The sequence below is a fragment of the Artemia sp. Qi Xiang Cuo genome, chromosome 17 (assembly GCF_049724085.1).
Source record: "Artemia sp. Qi Xiang Cuo chromosome 17, ASM4972408v1, whole genome shotgun sequence".
Lineage (NCBI taxonomy): Eukaryota > Metazoa > Arthropoda > Branchiopoda > Anostraca > Artemiidae > Artemia > Artemia sp. Qi Xiang Cuo.
This window is the reverse complement of record NC_142810.1, coordinates 535,285-550,084: the sequence shown is the minus strand read 5'-3', so window position 1 is coordinate 550,084 and position 14,800 is coordinate 535,285. Positions and strand designations below refer to the sequence as shown.

At 34.3% G+C, this 14,800-nt stretch overlaps 1 protein-coding gene across 1 annotated transcript in view; it reads right to left on the bottom strand.

Annotated features, from left to right (window-relative positions):
• Positions 1-383: 383 nt before the first annotated feature.
• LOC148941759 (uncharacterized) overlaps positions 384-14,800 on the bottom strand; it is a 497,279-nt gene continuing 482,862 nt past the window's right edge. The window contains exon 2 of the mRNA XM_089103749.1: positions 384-6,211. Coding sequence (XP_088959875.1) covers positions 4,797-6,211 — 1,415 coding nt within the window. The 3' untranslated portion in view covers positions 384-4,796. The remainder of the gene's footprint in view (positions 6,212-14,800) is intronic.

Genomic DNA, 14,800 nt, shown 5'->3' with positions numbered 1-14,800 from the left:
TATCTCATCAGTACCCCAAGAACGACTGAGGGTATTATGTTCAAACTTTCGAGAATATTACTGCTCTTAAAATTTAACCAAATCAAAATAGCGTAAAGATCGATGTGGGTACAATGTATTATTTTTAATTTTTATTAATTATTTTTTATTAGACCAGGGCACTTCTTTCTAAGGAGTTGTCATAGGAACTTCGAAAAGGGCTCATTCCATTGAAAATAGAAAGGGCTAATGCCCTTTTAATAATCGAAAGTGATTGGAGGGCAACTAGTTCCCCTTCCACGTCCACCCTCCCATTTGCCCGTTATGCTTCAAAACTAAATGTTACCTTAAGATTAAATCAGAATGCAATGTGATAATGGTAATTCCCGATAAGGCATCTCAGCAGTATCCCAAGAACGACTGAGGGTATTATGTTCAAACTTTCGGGGCTACTTCTGCTCTTAAAATTTAACCAAATCAAAATAGGGTAAGTGTATCAAAGCTATCAAAGAAAGTAAACAGATTTTTTTTGCGAATGGTATCCAGTTTTCTATTTCAGGTCAACTAGAGGAGGTATGAAACTAAATTAAACACTGATATTTGTGTCCAGATTTTGAAAAGGGTTTATGTTGTTAAAAATTGCTGAAAAGTTTTCTCCAGCATACAAATAGCAGGCCAAACTATAAAGTCTAAAAAAACGAAAAGATTTGAAGTATTATTTTCTTTTTCCCTGAAAAGGCTATGCCAATATAAAACGAACAGAAATTAATTAAAAATACTTTTTCCTAAAAATAGGTTTTCAAAGAAAAGTAAAGAACTCGATTAAGCCAAAAATGAGCAAAAATAAAATCAAATAATCTAACAAGCGTGAAACTACCACAAATCAGTATCGATAAATAAATGAAACCCAAAACGAACAGATATTACAATAAATTACCGAGTCAAACTCAAAACGAGCAGAAATTAACATGACGAGCTCAAAACCCTTATGCCTTCCCAAGTCCAGAATATAATTTGCACTTTACTGAAAAAAAATACAAATGAGTGTACATTGTCAGTTTAATATACATATATGCTGGTAGATACAGGTGGATACAGTAATATACATATATGCTGATGCTGATTTGTGGTAATCGATGAAATCAGGTTTCCAATTCGGGTATTTAGCCTGTTGATAAAGTATGTTCTGACTATAACTGATTTAGAATTCTTTTGAGGCAAGTGTTTTCGAATGATTGTATTCTTTTCTCCTGTTGCTGATTCAGGTGTTAGATCCATAAAGCAGTACTGACAGAACATTGCTTTGGAACAGTCGTAGCTTTAGCCTCAAGGAGTATTTTTGAGATTTCCAAACTCAGGAGGTTTTTGTACTTCATCATGAGACCTCTAGAAGGAAGAGGCATCAAGCCATATTGAACTTTAATAAACAAGATTTCAAAGCTAATAGAGAATAAAACCTGAATAATTTGGCTAAAACAACTTTAAGGAACAAAATATGCATTTATTTGACAGAATACAAACAAAATTTCTTAAAATCAATTGACTTTGAAAGCGGAAAGGTTAGTTGTTTTTTTTTTTACATAGATATGAAACCTCAGGGGGTTAGGGGCTATCAGTTTAAAGAAGGGTCATAAGGCTCTATTCCGCTTATGACTAATTCAAATTTTTTAATTGTATGAGAAGACCAAAATATTACCGTGAGATCTTACTATTTATCATAAGGGGAGGCTTATGTCAAATGAAAAAGTAATTCTTTACAGTCACATTAAATTACTCGAGTAGGTAGATTATGCCGGAAAATTCTAATAAACATATAAATGTATCAAAATACAACAGTGTATGTGATATTTAAAGCGTATTTTTCCAACACTCGACATGTGAGGGAGACGGTTTCAGCCCTCTCAAATCCACTGAAGACACGAGTTGTAATTTAGAGGAATTAAGTGGATTAAGTTGGGGGAACATTGAATGTATCTATTCGACAAAAAAACATTCATAAAAACTAACAACATAACAAAACAACTGTTCATGTCAGCTACCAGCATATTTTTTTTACTATTTCCATTACTAGTACAAATTTATGGACTTAATTCAGGTTATAATAGGCAATCTAAAATTTAATCAGAATTTTTGAGTGTGTTCAACATAATCTATTTAATACTTAATTCAAATTAATGAGAATAAAAAATTATTTATGCTTCACTTTTGCAAGCTTTCCAGCGATTTTTTATGGCAAGTAGGTTTTGAGGAAGGGTGCTGACCCTTAATTGCGTCTCAGGCACGGAAATTAAGTTGGGACAGGGGGAGTCCCCCTGTCTATTATATTAAATAAAATTAAAAAAAAATTAACTCAAAGTAAGGAGCAACAGTCAAATTAAAAAAAAAAAAATGTTCCATATATGTAGGGGGTTGCCTGTGTTTCAATCCCTTGCTCTTCACATTAAAGTTTCAGTACTTTTAAAAAACCTTCTGATTTTAATCAAATAATATTTCAGGAGTCGCTCTTAAGGAAGTGGGACAAAATGTCAAAATTAAGCGTAAAAGGCAAAGTATTGAGAAGGGAGCAGCCCGTCTCATATACAGAATCCATTCTTTTAATTTTAATATTGCTCCTTATTATTTGAAAAAATATGTCTTTTGATTGTTTATTGTCTGATCATTTCTTCAAATAATGCCGAGAAATCTGCTTTTCTCTTCTGTGGAAAATGAAATTTCCACAAAGGAAGATTTCGAGTCTGTTGATTTTTGAATTTGATTAACTTTGTGGAAGTGATGAAAGACTTGAGTGCCAAGCCATGGCTAATTAGAGTAAAGCCACGACAGATAGTGGCTGTGAGAGGTAAAACTGGCATAAATTTTTCGAAGTTGTATAGAAATGATTAATTTCACTTGTTTATGATAAACTATTATCCATCTAAGGGCAGAACTAACGTGGACAGGCATAGAGTAAGGGTAACTCAAATAGTATATCAGTTTAGTGAGCCATTTCAAAGCAATTTGACATAAAAAAGATGATTCAAAGATAAAATGAATTTTTCTTAGAACCAAACAAGAACTCGAAGAAAAGAGGATTGAGGGGCTAGCTGACACACACTTAAGGGTTTAGCTCTCATCGGTTAAGAAGATCAGCACTGTCAGTCATGGAATGGAAATCAGTAATGGCAGTTTGAACTAGTGCCGTTTAGTTTGCACTAGCCTAATGACGCATTCTATCTGTCCAGTAGATCTGGTGGCATTAAGGTGTCAGTGGACAAACACTAAGACTTATATCAGACGAAAGCAATTCAACAGAAGACTACTCTGAAGTTTCTGGCAGCAATAGATGTCCAGTTCTTGCTTATTCTAGAGATAAAGAAAAGTATCTTTGGTCTGACATATTATGCATCCAAGCAATTCAAGTTCACATTCAAATTTCTTTCAGACATTCACTCTCTTTCAAGAAGTCAAACAGCACGTTCTAGAGTTCCAATCTCAAGAGTGCCGGATTGTGCAAACAGCATTCAATTCAAATAGAAAAGCCTGTGCATTCGTTTGTTTTTAGCACACAGATCAATTATGTTTTGATGCCACTGTCGACGCCAAAAGAAATCGCAGACATCTTGTATTTTGTATATTCCATGTAATCAAATATTCTGTACTTCATAGTGGATGGAAGAATTTCAGAGCGGACAAGAGTTCTGAGAAAGCTTCTTGGTTATTAGGGGTGCACGCATGGTGTTGGATATTGTGCATGAATTTTCTGTATTATCTGTCAAGGAGTTGACAACTGAGTCAGAAATAGTCATTGCAAAATCTTACCCATAGTAAAAAGCCAGAATGCCAGTTGAAAGCTCTTGTTTATATTGCATAAAATAAAAACACATAGCTCAAAACAAGGATTGTTTTCAGTAGAGCACACATTATATTCTAGTTTTTAGGAGACAAGAGCTTGGAAGAGGGGGGGGGGGTACCATTTTGATCTAGCATGGGCTCTTGTTTTTGACAAACAAATAAGTTTTTCGCTTTTCTGTCAATTTGTCCCCTGGGTGTATGTTTGAGACAATTGGATTAAATAAATAATTATTGGCAAATTTTCAAAAGCCCCCTCTCAAGAAAATTCGGTGTTTACTTGGCTGGCTAAAAAATACTGAAAAATTCAACCTAATCCAGAAAATAGACTTTTTAGTTGCAGTTGTAAAACTGAGTTGAGATGAAGTTTTGTAGTTAAACATTATTATGTTGTCAAGAAAGACAAACAATTTGTTTGTGCTTAAAAAGTGACCTTGGATCCACTAAAACATTACCCTCAGTGACCTGGCATCTAAAATAATTAAATCTACTAGCTTCTTGCTAAAATCATTTTCCAAACCTAGAAGATTTAGTATTATAGTAACTAGTCTCACCAAAGATCCAACATCTAAGATTGAGAATATTCAAAAAGGGATTTCAAAGAAAATAGGCACTTGCTCTGTTTGTGTACTTTTACAAATGCAAGAGTTCTTGGATAAAGATCCAGTCTTACTTGTCAAAGAATCGGAAAAACCCGAAATTTTCATTAATAAAAATAGTTGATAGTTGAGATCTGAGAATTAGCTTGCATGCAACCGCTTTAATTCTTAAACGTCTATTTCAACTTATGTCAACGAAAATCACTATTCCATCCAAAGTTTTTATTGTTACTTACCACGAACCTTAAACTGAACTGTCTAATATCCGACTTTTGCTTTTACCTCCTTCTCCCCCAGTAGTATAGATAAAGTGAAATTCAATGATGTAACAAGATCAAGTGTTGTAAACAACAATTACAGTGGTCCATCCAAATTTTTTATTGTTAACTATTAACTATCAGACTTCTTCCTAGAATGGGTTGTTAGGTGATATTTCAGGTTCGACTTATTTAAAAATGTTCTCTTGCATAAATTACATTTGAATGGTTTCTCACCTGCATGGACTCTTTGATGCTTATTCAAATGCCTTGATGAAGCAAAGCATTTCTTACATATGTCACATGCATATGGGCTTTTATCTGTATGAACAATTTGATGCGTCTTCAATTTGCTTTGTGAGGAAAAACATTTCTTACATATGTCACATTCATAGGGTCTCTCACCTGTATGTATTATTTGGTGCCTCTTCAAATGGCCCGATGGAGAAAAGCATTTCTTACACAGCTCACATTCAAATGGCCTCTCACCTGTATGCACAATGTGATGCTCCTTCAAAGAGCTTGATTGAGAAAAGAATTTCTTACATATCTCACATTCAAATGGCCTCTCACCTGTATGCACTATTTGGTGCTTTTTCAAATGGCTTGATGAAGGAAAACATTTCTTACATATGTCACATTTAAATGGACTCTCACCTGTATGCACTGTTTGATGCCTGTTCAAATGACTTGATCTAGAAAAGCATTTCTTACATATCTCACATTTAAATGGGCTCTCACCTGTATGCACTATTTGATGCGTCTTCAAATGGCTTGGTGAGGGAAAGCATTTCTTACATATGTCACATTTAAATGGCCTCTCATCTGTATGTACTGTTTGGTGCGTCTTTAAATGACTTGATTGAGAAAAGCATTTCTTACACAGATCACATTTAAATGGCCTCTCACCTGTATGCACTGTTTGATGCTTTTTCAAAATGCTTGGAGATGAAAAGCATTTCTTACATAGATTACATTCATATATCTTTTTTTCTGCGTGTATACTTTTATGTCTTTCTAATTTCCTATTCTTTTTACTGAGCAAGTATGTTTTTTGATCGTCTAAACTTTTTTCATCAGATTCCAATTTTATTGAATTAGAGTAGCCGCTTGCTGACGAATTCTGTGAAACGACTAGCGATTCATTTTCCTGCAGGTCTAGTTCAGATATCTTTGGTGAAATGTGACCTTGTAACACTAGATGTTGTCTTATATCACCAATAGATTCTCTTAAACAAATGCCACATCTCCTTGTTCCTCCCATTTGGTGTTCCATAAAATGAACAACAAAATTACTGTATTCACGAACTACTGCGGGGCAGATATCACACTCTATTGGTGAAAGCTCTTCACAACCAGTGTCAATGTGAAGATCTAAAATCAAAAGGGATTTCTCTGCTTTTCCACAGGAGCCGCATCTCCAGATTCCCACTGTAAGTTCTTCAATAGCCTTCTCTGTCAGTTTTTTCACCATAACGATTGGTTTTGGGCCTAAGAGTATTGGATGACTCACACCTTCAGAGCTGCACAAAGTAGAATGCATCACCCCTGTAGTGAAAAAAAAAAGAATTAAATTTCTTTACTCAAACTAATAAAATAAGAAAAACAAAGAAAATGGCATTGTAACAATTAGGGCCTGAAAAAAATTATCAGACCGATATGGGGGTCAGAGACATTATCGGCTTACGGGGAATAAATACTGAGTCAAATATTTACAACTTATCCAGAAGATTGCACCAGATTTTCCTCAGGTTAATTTTGCTTGTCTAGTCCTTGGGACAGAGCAATCAGCTAAGTCTAATTGTGGGGATAGAACTGCAGCAGTTGTCATTACACACCTGATGCATCAATCTTCAAAATGTATGGTGATTTCAAAAACCACCAAAATCGGTATCTTTATTAGACCCAAATAATCCATATCGGTCGGGCTCTAATAACATATGTGCGTGAAAGTCAAACATTCAAAAAGTATTAAAAGATTGGGATCTACATTGTCTTGCACTGGTTCTATTCCGTTGCTTTAATTATTAAATAAAAAATAAAAAAATAAAAAAAACTTTAAATTAGTTCAATTTTATAGGATAATTAGATTAGGAATTATAAAAATTGTCTTTGTCAGCTTCAAAACTTAAGATGTTTCAAAGTTATATAGGGTATGAAAAAATAAGCGATAAATGCTTCGAAATGTTTCAGCGAATTCTTTTCTGGCGTATCTTTCTTCATAGAGAACCTAAATATGTAATTTTGCAAGATTTAAGTGAAAACCAATAATGGACTCAAAAATCAAATGTTCACTCTCTGGGTATATACAGGAATAAGTGGGGAGTAGAGGGGGGGGGGGGTCCGTAATAAGAAATTTTTACTAATGTGATACATAGAAAGGCTTCAATAAATCATTTTCTCGTCAAGCTTTCTCCGTGCTGTACATCTATCTTTCTCCATATCATTCGAGAAGATTTTTGTATGATTTATGATTTAAGTGATATTAAACTGAACGACCAAACATACACTCCATGGGTATACCAAAGCATAAGCGGGCAGTGGAAGTAAGACTTACAAACGTGATATATTTAATTTTCTGAGTCTACTAGAGTACTACTACTAACATCTCACCGCAGGCCAACACAGCTGTGTTGGCCTGCGGTGGCCCACAGCTACACAGGCTCTTCCGTCATCTCAATCTCTTCAAAGCCTCCCTCTTTACACCCTCACAGGAAGTTCCTATTTCCTTTAATAAGTTTGTATGACTGTTTTACTTAAAAGATAAAATTTTGATTGTTATTAAAATGGGTTTTCAATAAATCTGAAAACTAATGTTCAGTGATATGTTTTACACCCCCCCCCCCCTCCTTTCCAAAAACTCTGCGTTCACCTGGGATAAAATCGACGAAAGCTACATAATGTTCGGGAGAAAATTGGTGTTACGCAGAAAATTTTTCAACAAATCAGCAAAGTAAAAAAACAAACTCTACCACTACTTTGCTAGTGTAACTTTCTTGTTTCTTAAAAAGAAAGTTTTTAGATTAATGTTGAGAGGCCCAAGACCTACTTTTGTCTTACACTGTTTCAATACTGTGCGTTTAAATTTCTTTGATGCACTTGCCTTCGAGCCAAAATGCAAACTAAGTCTTACTATAGACTTTTGGGAATACTATTTAATTACCTATTTTAATGACAAAAATACTTTTAGCAATACTATTTAAATACTAAAAACGCGAAGAACGTTTGTTAGGTAGGAAAAAACTTTCAACAAAATTATCCTTCATCAGCCTGAATTTTAAACTACCACTAATAATTTCAGAAATACTTTCATTATTTCTACTAAGTTCCTGTAGGTCTGATTCAGATGTTACATTCAATGAAACACCCAAAGGTCAATTTTGATGCTCAGATGACAGAATATAACTAGAAGTTTCTCTCATCGTTTCACTATCAATTGTTGAAGCAGCTTCAGGTTCTACAAAATAAAAAGAATCAACAAATAGAAGATGGATGAACATTAACATTGTCTGAATAATTCACCCAGAAAGAATAAAAGCCACAGAGCATGCAAATACCAGTCAACAAACTTATAAAACTAGACATAACAAGAGGTCGGAACAAATTTAAGAGTGATAAACTTGATTGTTACAAAACTGATATCACAAATTTAGAGTTTTGTTCACAGATTTTCATATCCAGTAGTTAGTAGTTAACTTTTATGAATAGAAACATTTATACTCGCTCAATAAAGACTAGAATGGCAAATCAATCGGCACTTTGCCGACATTGTACAACATTAGCCTACTTAAATAGTGTTCTCAACAATAAATCTTAAAATCGCCTTGTGTTTAACGCGATAACACTTTTTATGAAAGTAAAATCTTTCAATAACGCTATTTAAAGCTTTACGTAATGTTTCATGCTTTATCTTAGCAAAAAAAATTGTTTTCTTTTAAAAAATAATTCAGAAACATTATTCGTTTAATTATACCTTCGTCATCGAGACCCACTTCCTGGGAGTCAAATTCTGGAAAAGATGTGGAAATGCTGGGTGAAACACCCTCAGAGAGACTTTGATGTCCTGGTGATAAAGTAAGTAAGTAAGTAAGTATGACGGCACTAGACCCTTAAGATCAAAACCGGCGGTGCTGATCTCCGTTTCGTGGCCCTTCAGCCAGGAAGTGCAATGGGGGGCTGGGGGCCAGCCATCCTGTGCTTTCGCGCACCCTTCCTGCTTACCTTCCCCAGATTTCTCCAGGTACCCATTTAGAGGCACCTACAACAACAAATAAAAATAACAAGGAAAAGAAACCCTAAAATGCTATAAAAATAAAATCTCAACGAATTGATCAGAAATAAAGAGGCTCCCAAATCTCCCAAAAAATTGACCTCTCCTGTAATCTGTTTAGATTCAGCCTTAGCAGACGCCTACAAATTAATTTATTATTTTTAGTTAGATTAACCAAAGCCATTTTTAACGCCTATACACAACATTAAAAATCAAAATAGTTGATAACGTTAAAAACTAATTTTAGTTTAATAGTTTAATTAAAGCATAAGTTTTCTGTAAGGTATGAACAAACTCAAAGTGTTTCAGAAAAGAATTATATTAGTCCAATCATATTAAGGTTTTAAGTGGAAGTCATCTTGGGCAGCGCAATAGCGATGCCTAGGTAAAGAGTGATGTGGGCACAATTTTTTATTTATTTTATTTAATTTTTGGTCTTAGGCCAGGGCACTTTGTATTGAAGGACTTGTCGTAGAAACTTCGAAAAGAGCTCATTGTATTGCAAATTCAAACTGTTAATGCCCTTTTTAATAGTCAAAAGTGATTGGAGGGCAAATAACCCACTCCCACGCCCATCATTTCCCCACACATTCAGTCAAAATTTTGAGATAGCCATTTTGTTCAACGTAGTTGAAAGGTCCGAAAATTATGTCTTTGAGGATGACAACCCACCAAAGCCCTCAGGGCAATGGTTATAAGTTATGCCCTGGGGGCATATAAGATAAATATAGAAAGGGTGATCGTTTAAACAGTAGAATGGGCTCATTGAATTGAAAATCAGATGTTCTAGTGCCCTTTTTAAGATTCAGTGATCAGAGGGTGGATACCCCCCCCCCCCCCCCAAACACCTCGTATTTTCCTAAAATGAATCTGATAGAAACTTGCCCATTTGTTGTCATAGAAACTTCGAAAAGAGCTAATTCGATTGGAAATTGAAAGGGCTCGTGCCCTTTTCAAAAGTCAAAAGTGATGAGAGGGAAACACCCCCCCCCCACCCACGCCCACCAATTCCCCCAACCCAACCAATCCAAAATTTTAGATAGCTATTTTGTTAAACGAAATTGAAAGGTACAGAAATAATGTCTTTGAGGATGAAAACCAGACCATAGCCCTCAGGGCACGGGTTGTAAGTTATGCCCAGGGGGTATATAAGGTATATATATAGAAAGAGTGATCGTATAAACTTCGGAGGGGGCTCATTGGGTTGGTAATCAGAATATATAATGCTCTTTCTAAGATTCAAAGTGAGCAGAGGGTGGACCACCTCCCCACACCTCATATTTTCCCGAAATGTATCTGACTGAAATTTTGAGATGGCTAATAAGTTATTAAGTTCAACGTAATTGAAAGGTCTGGAAATTACATCTTTGAGGATGACAATCCCCTACAGCCTTCACAATTTGCCAGAAAAAGACCAGAACACGATTTCCACTTTACTTAAAACAAAATACGTTTGAAATATTTTCACCTTTCTTACTTTTATAAATGAGAAATTATCAAAACCTTAACGAAGAAATGTCAGTATAGGTCAATTTAACTGAGAATCCACAGTCATTTGTTTGTTTGTTTTCTTCAGTAAAGCACAAATTGTAAACTCGTCTTATGAAGGCATAGGGGTTATCAGCCCTCCTCATGTTAATTTTTACTTGTTTTGTGTTTGGCTTGGCTATTTTTTTGTAATTTCTGTTCGTTTTTATTTTCATTCATTTATTGATAGTGATTTTTGGTAGTATTATGCTTGGAAGATTATTTGATTTTATTTTTACTCATTCTTGGCTTAATGGAGCTCTTTACTTTTCTTTGAAAAACCTGCATTGTGGAAAGTTTTTTAAATTAGTTATGTAAAAGGAAAGACTTTGCATATGCATATGCGTACTAACACCCAGTAACAACATATTAAAAACCAGCGTTGCAACTTTTCCTACTCTGCCTACCTAATAGTGATTCCTGATGTGCATTTTAGGTTAAGACAAATATATTTTCTACATTTTCTTTGATTCATTTGAGGGCAAGAAAATTTGTCTTATATACATTTAGTTGTAGAAAAAATCATAATACAATAGTTTTGCAAGTATTTGAGCAAAGAGTGGTTACAGCAACATGATCCTGAAAGCTGGGGATAGATAATTACACACGCAATATTATTATTTGATATTATACATAGTACACATGCTATTTAATTATAGATAATTAAACACTTTACGTGGTAATTAAACACTTTATACAAAGATCAGTATATAACTCGTTACCAATGCAACATATACATTTTTTTCATCTGTTTTTTTAAATCGTCATCATCTTTCGAGATGATAATTGCAACTGACTTCAATTTCTGTATATTATTTCTTAATTCCTTCATTGGATTCCTGGCCAAAAGGGGTTGCTACAACACTTCACGATGCCTAGGAAACGTAAATCTAATTTGTTTTCAAGAGTAAAAACCAAACCAAAATATGGGGAGGGGGAAATTGTAATTCGTTAAATTTTTTGTTAATAAAAAATACTAGAAATCCATTTTTCAAATGACCCAAAAGAGCAATTTTTCTAAATTTAGGATGGTTTATGCCCCCGGGATCTCCATTGAATTTCATATCTAATACAAAAACTGGCTTTTGTCTCTAGTATTAAAGCCCAATTGTCTCTTTCTTTGAAGGGAGATTAGTTCTATAAGTAAATTATAGAACTAACGGATTAAGGGTTATTTGTATATACATTATTAAGTGAATCTGTAAACACATTACACGAAATAGTTAGTAGTTACCGTTAGAGGTAGTCATAGTAAAGCTTTCCGTCACTCACCAAATACTTGAACGCAAGAGCAATTGTTCTTGGTAAAGTACCAAACACAGCATATCGTCAGTCGGTTACCAAAAGGACGTATCTCCATACTTGTAAATTTTCAGAAGAGCAAATATGGGCATGGGGACTTGAAAATGATTGATTTAGCTTAAACTTTGGTTTGAATTATGTTTGCACTGGAATGGCCTCAGTTCTTTGTTTTTTGTCTTCTTTCAATTTTTGTCAATAAAAAGTACTAGAAAAATCATGATTCTACAAAACAAATGTTTGAAAGATACCTTCATTGTCAAAACTGTTGGGTTCCAATTCCTGGGCGTCAGCTTCTGATTTAATTGGTCCTGCAATGCTGAACAAAGTAGTCAAAGAAACTGATTCCAGTTTAGGAGACAAACAAATGTTCGAAGTATCAAAGAGCTCTTCACTCTCACTAAGAAAAACATCTTCAACTTCTAAAACAAAACATGAATAAAAGGGAGATAAGACAACAGAAAAGCTTTCTTAGCAAATCCAACAGTTTTTCATTTTACAATTAATTTTAAAACCTTTTCAAAGAAAAGTAAAGGGTAACATTATTCCAAAGATGAGCACAAAAAAAGTATAATAATTTCTTAAGCATAGAACTACCATAAATCATTGACTAAAAATAAACGAAATGCAAAACGAACTGAAATTACAATGGATAACCAAGTGAAACTCAAAACAAGGAGAAACTACCACAAAGATGAGTAGAGCTAAGGCAGGTGGGCCTTCTAAAGACCAGAACCCAATTTGCATTTTATTAAAAACAATTTTTAATTTGAGCTATGTTTTTATTTCTCATAACATCAAAAGAAATTATATCCCAGTCAGAACTAAAAAACTCAGAACTTAAAGAAAAAAAATATGAGTGTGAACTGGCAATTTAATATATTCTGATATTTATTTCTGAGTCTTAACATACTTGAAGGTATTGAAGTTATGAAAAGTAAAACATATTTTTTTTTCCTTATTAGAAAACACTACATATTCTTTGACTGTTAACATACACATTGCAACTTTTTCTTGAGCTGTTGGATACTTTTGTTTTAAACTTTTTTTTTCAGGCAGCAACTAGCAGAGTCCCTATTTCAGTAAAGTGTTTATTTTTAAGGGCTTTTTTGAGTATTCTATTACCTTAAAAGGGGACCTTGCTCATAATTTTCCTTTCATTTATATAAGCATATTCAAAGTACATATACTTACTGTCAACTTCTACATTATTTTAATTTAAATAAAGTGTTAAAATGAAAATAATTATGAATGCTACATTATTTGGAATTTTATACCACTAAAATTTCTGCAACCAGGGGAAGTGCCACGTCTAAAACCAATGAACAACCCACATTTAATACAAGCATACAATAAAAAACCATTTAATACAAATTGATTAGAAGGCACTGATGCCAACTTTCAAAAAAGACTGAGCATACCAGAGGGAAAGCCCAAGAGCCAACTCCAAGGGATATTAAGCTTGAAAATTTTGCATTTAAATTATGAATTTTTTATTAAATTGCATTAATACATTGTTGTTCAATTTTAACAAAGCATCATTTAATACACTTTAGCAAACTTCTGCATCTTTTATTTGTAGCTACTATCTAATTGGGTTCTTTTGGTTTTTAAGTATAACTAAGCCAGTTACAAATGTCTAAACACGCAATCAGGACCATATCCAAAAGTTACGTTGGAAGGGAGGGGGAGTACACAAAACTTGGAAAAATGTATCAAAAATTGTTTACATGTATTTTATTAGGGAGACCGGCTCAGGTTTGCCACAGCCCAGGTTCGTCATTTGCATTTAACTACGGAGCCATCAATGGAAAAATTCCCATGATTTAGTTTTTAAGTTGTCATCTAGTAGCAAAAGTTTGGATGTACCTGACTTTGAGTTGAACCCCATTTTCCAGGTTTTGTGTGGTAAGTTAATTTTTAGGGCTTGAAAAGTAAATTTTTGTGTTAAAGGAAAATGAAAAGGTTGGTCTCTAATGTAGAGGTAAGGGAGAACTTTTTATGTTCATAGAAACGTCTGAGACTTAGTAAACTATTAATGATTGACATTTACTGCCCTCTGCGATAACACTTGGAAAGTGCTGATTTTTCTCCGAATAGGGAAAAAGCCCACGTTCGCCACAAGAAAAACAGCCCTGGTTCGCCACTCTAGGACTGGCGAATCTGGGCCTGGCGAACCTGGAAAGCTAAATTTTGTAACACAGTTTATTGATATTTACTTCATATTTTGTCAGATACACTCGATGAAGAAACAACAATTCCATACACTTTTGCCAGTAAGATTAAGTATGGTTGTAATGAACTTTACTTGGCCCATAAAAATAGCTTGGTGAGTAAAATAAAAATAAAATTAAATAAAAAATAAACAACTGGTCCGCGCTGCTTTAATCAAAGCTATTTTATAGAAAAAAAACAATAACACGGCTGCAGAAAAAGAGAATACCACGGACAACTCTGAGGGCATACGTCACCAAGACTGAGAAACAGGATGGGGACATTGAGCTTCTACCTCTTTCTTTTCTCATTACTTTATGCTACAAGACTGATCTTTACAGAGGAGCAAGAAAATAATCTTTCTAAATACTTGCAAGGTGTGTGCCATATATATTATGGTTAAACACCGCTTGAAGTTCATCAGCTTACTTGCAGGTATTCTGTTGCAAAAGGATTTACCATCCCAAATTCATGGACAAGCAGTGAATATCAAAATGCTGCAGGTGAAAATAGGTGCCGTGGTTTTATTGCAAGACACCAAAATTTTGCTGTAAGAGTGCCTAAACCAGTCTTGACTGTACAACTGCTTTCAATTGTATAAAAGTTGGGAGATTTTTTGAAAATATTGGTGACGTGTACTAGCGCCACAGATTTACCACGCAAAATATTTAGAATGTAGATGAAACTGGACTATCAACAGTCCAAAAGCCCGAGAAAATTGTTGCAGCAAAAGGACAGTAACCGGTTGGCAAGGCAACGTTAGCAGAAAGACGGCAGACTATTACTATGTGTGCGTCAGTGCCATGTGTAATTGCGTCCCTCCTATG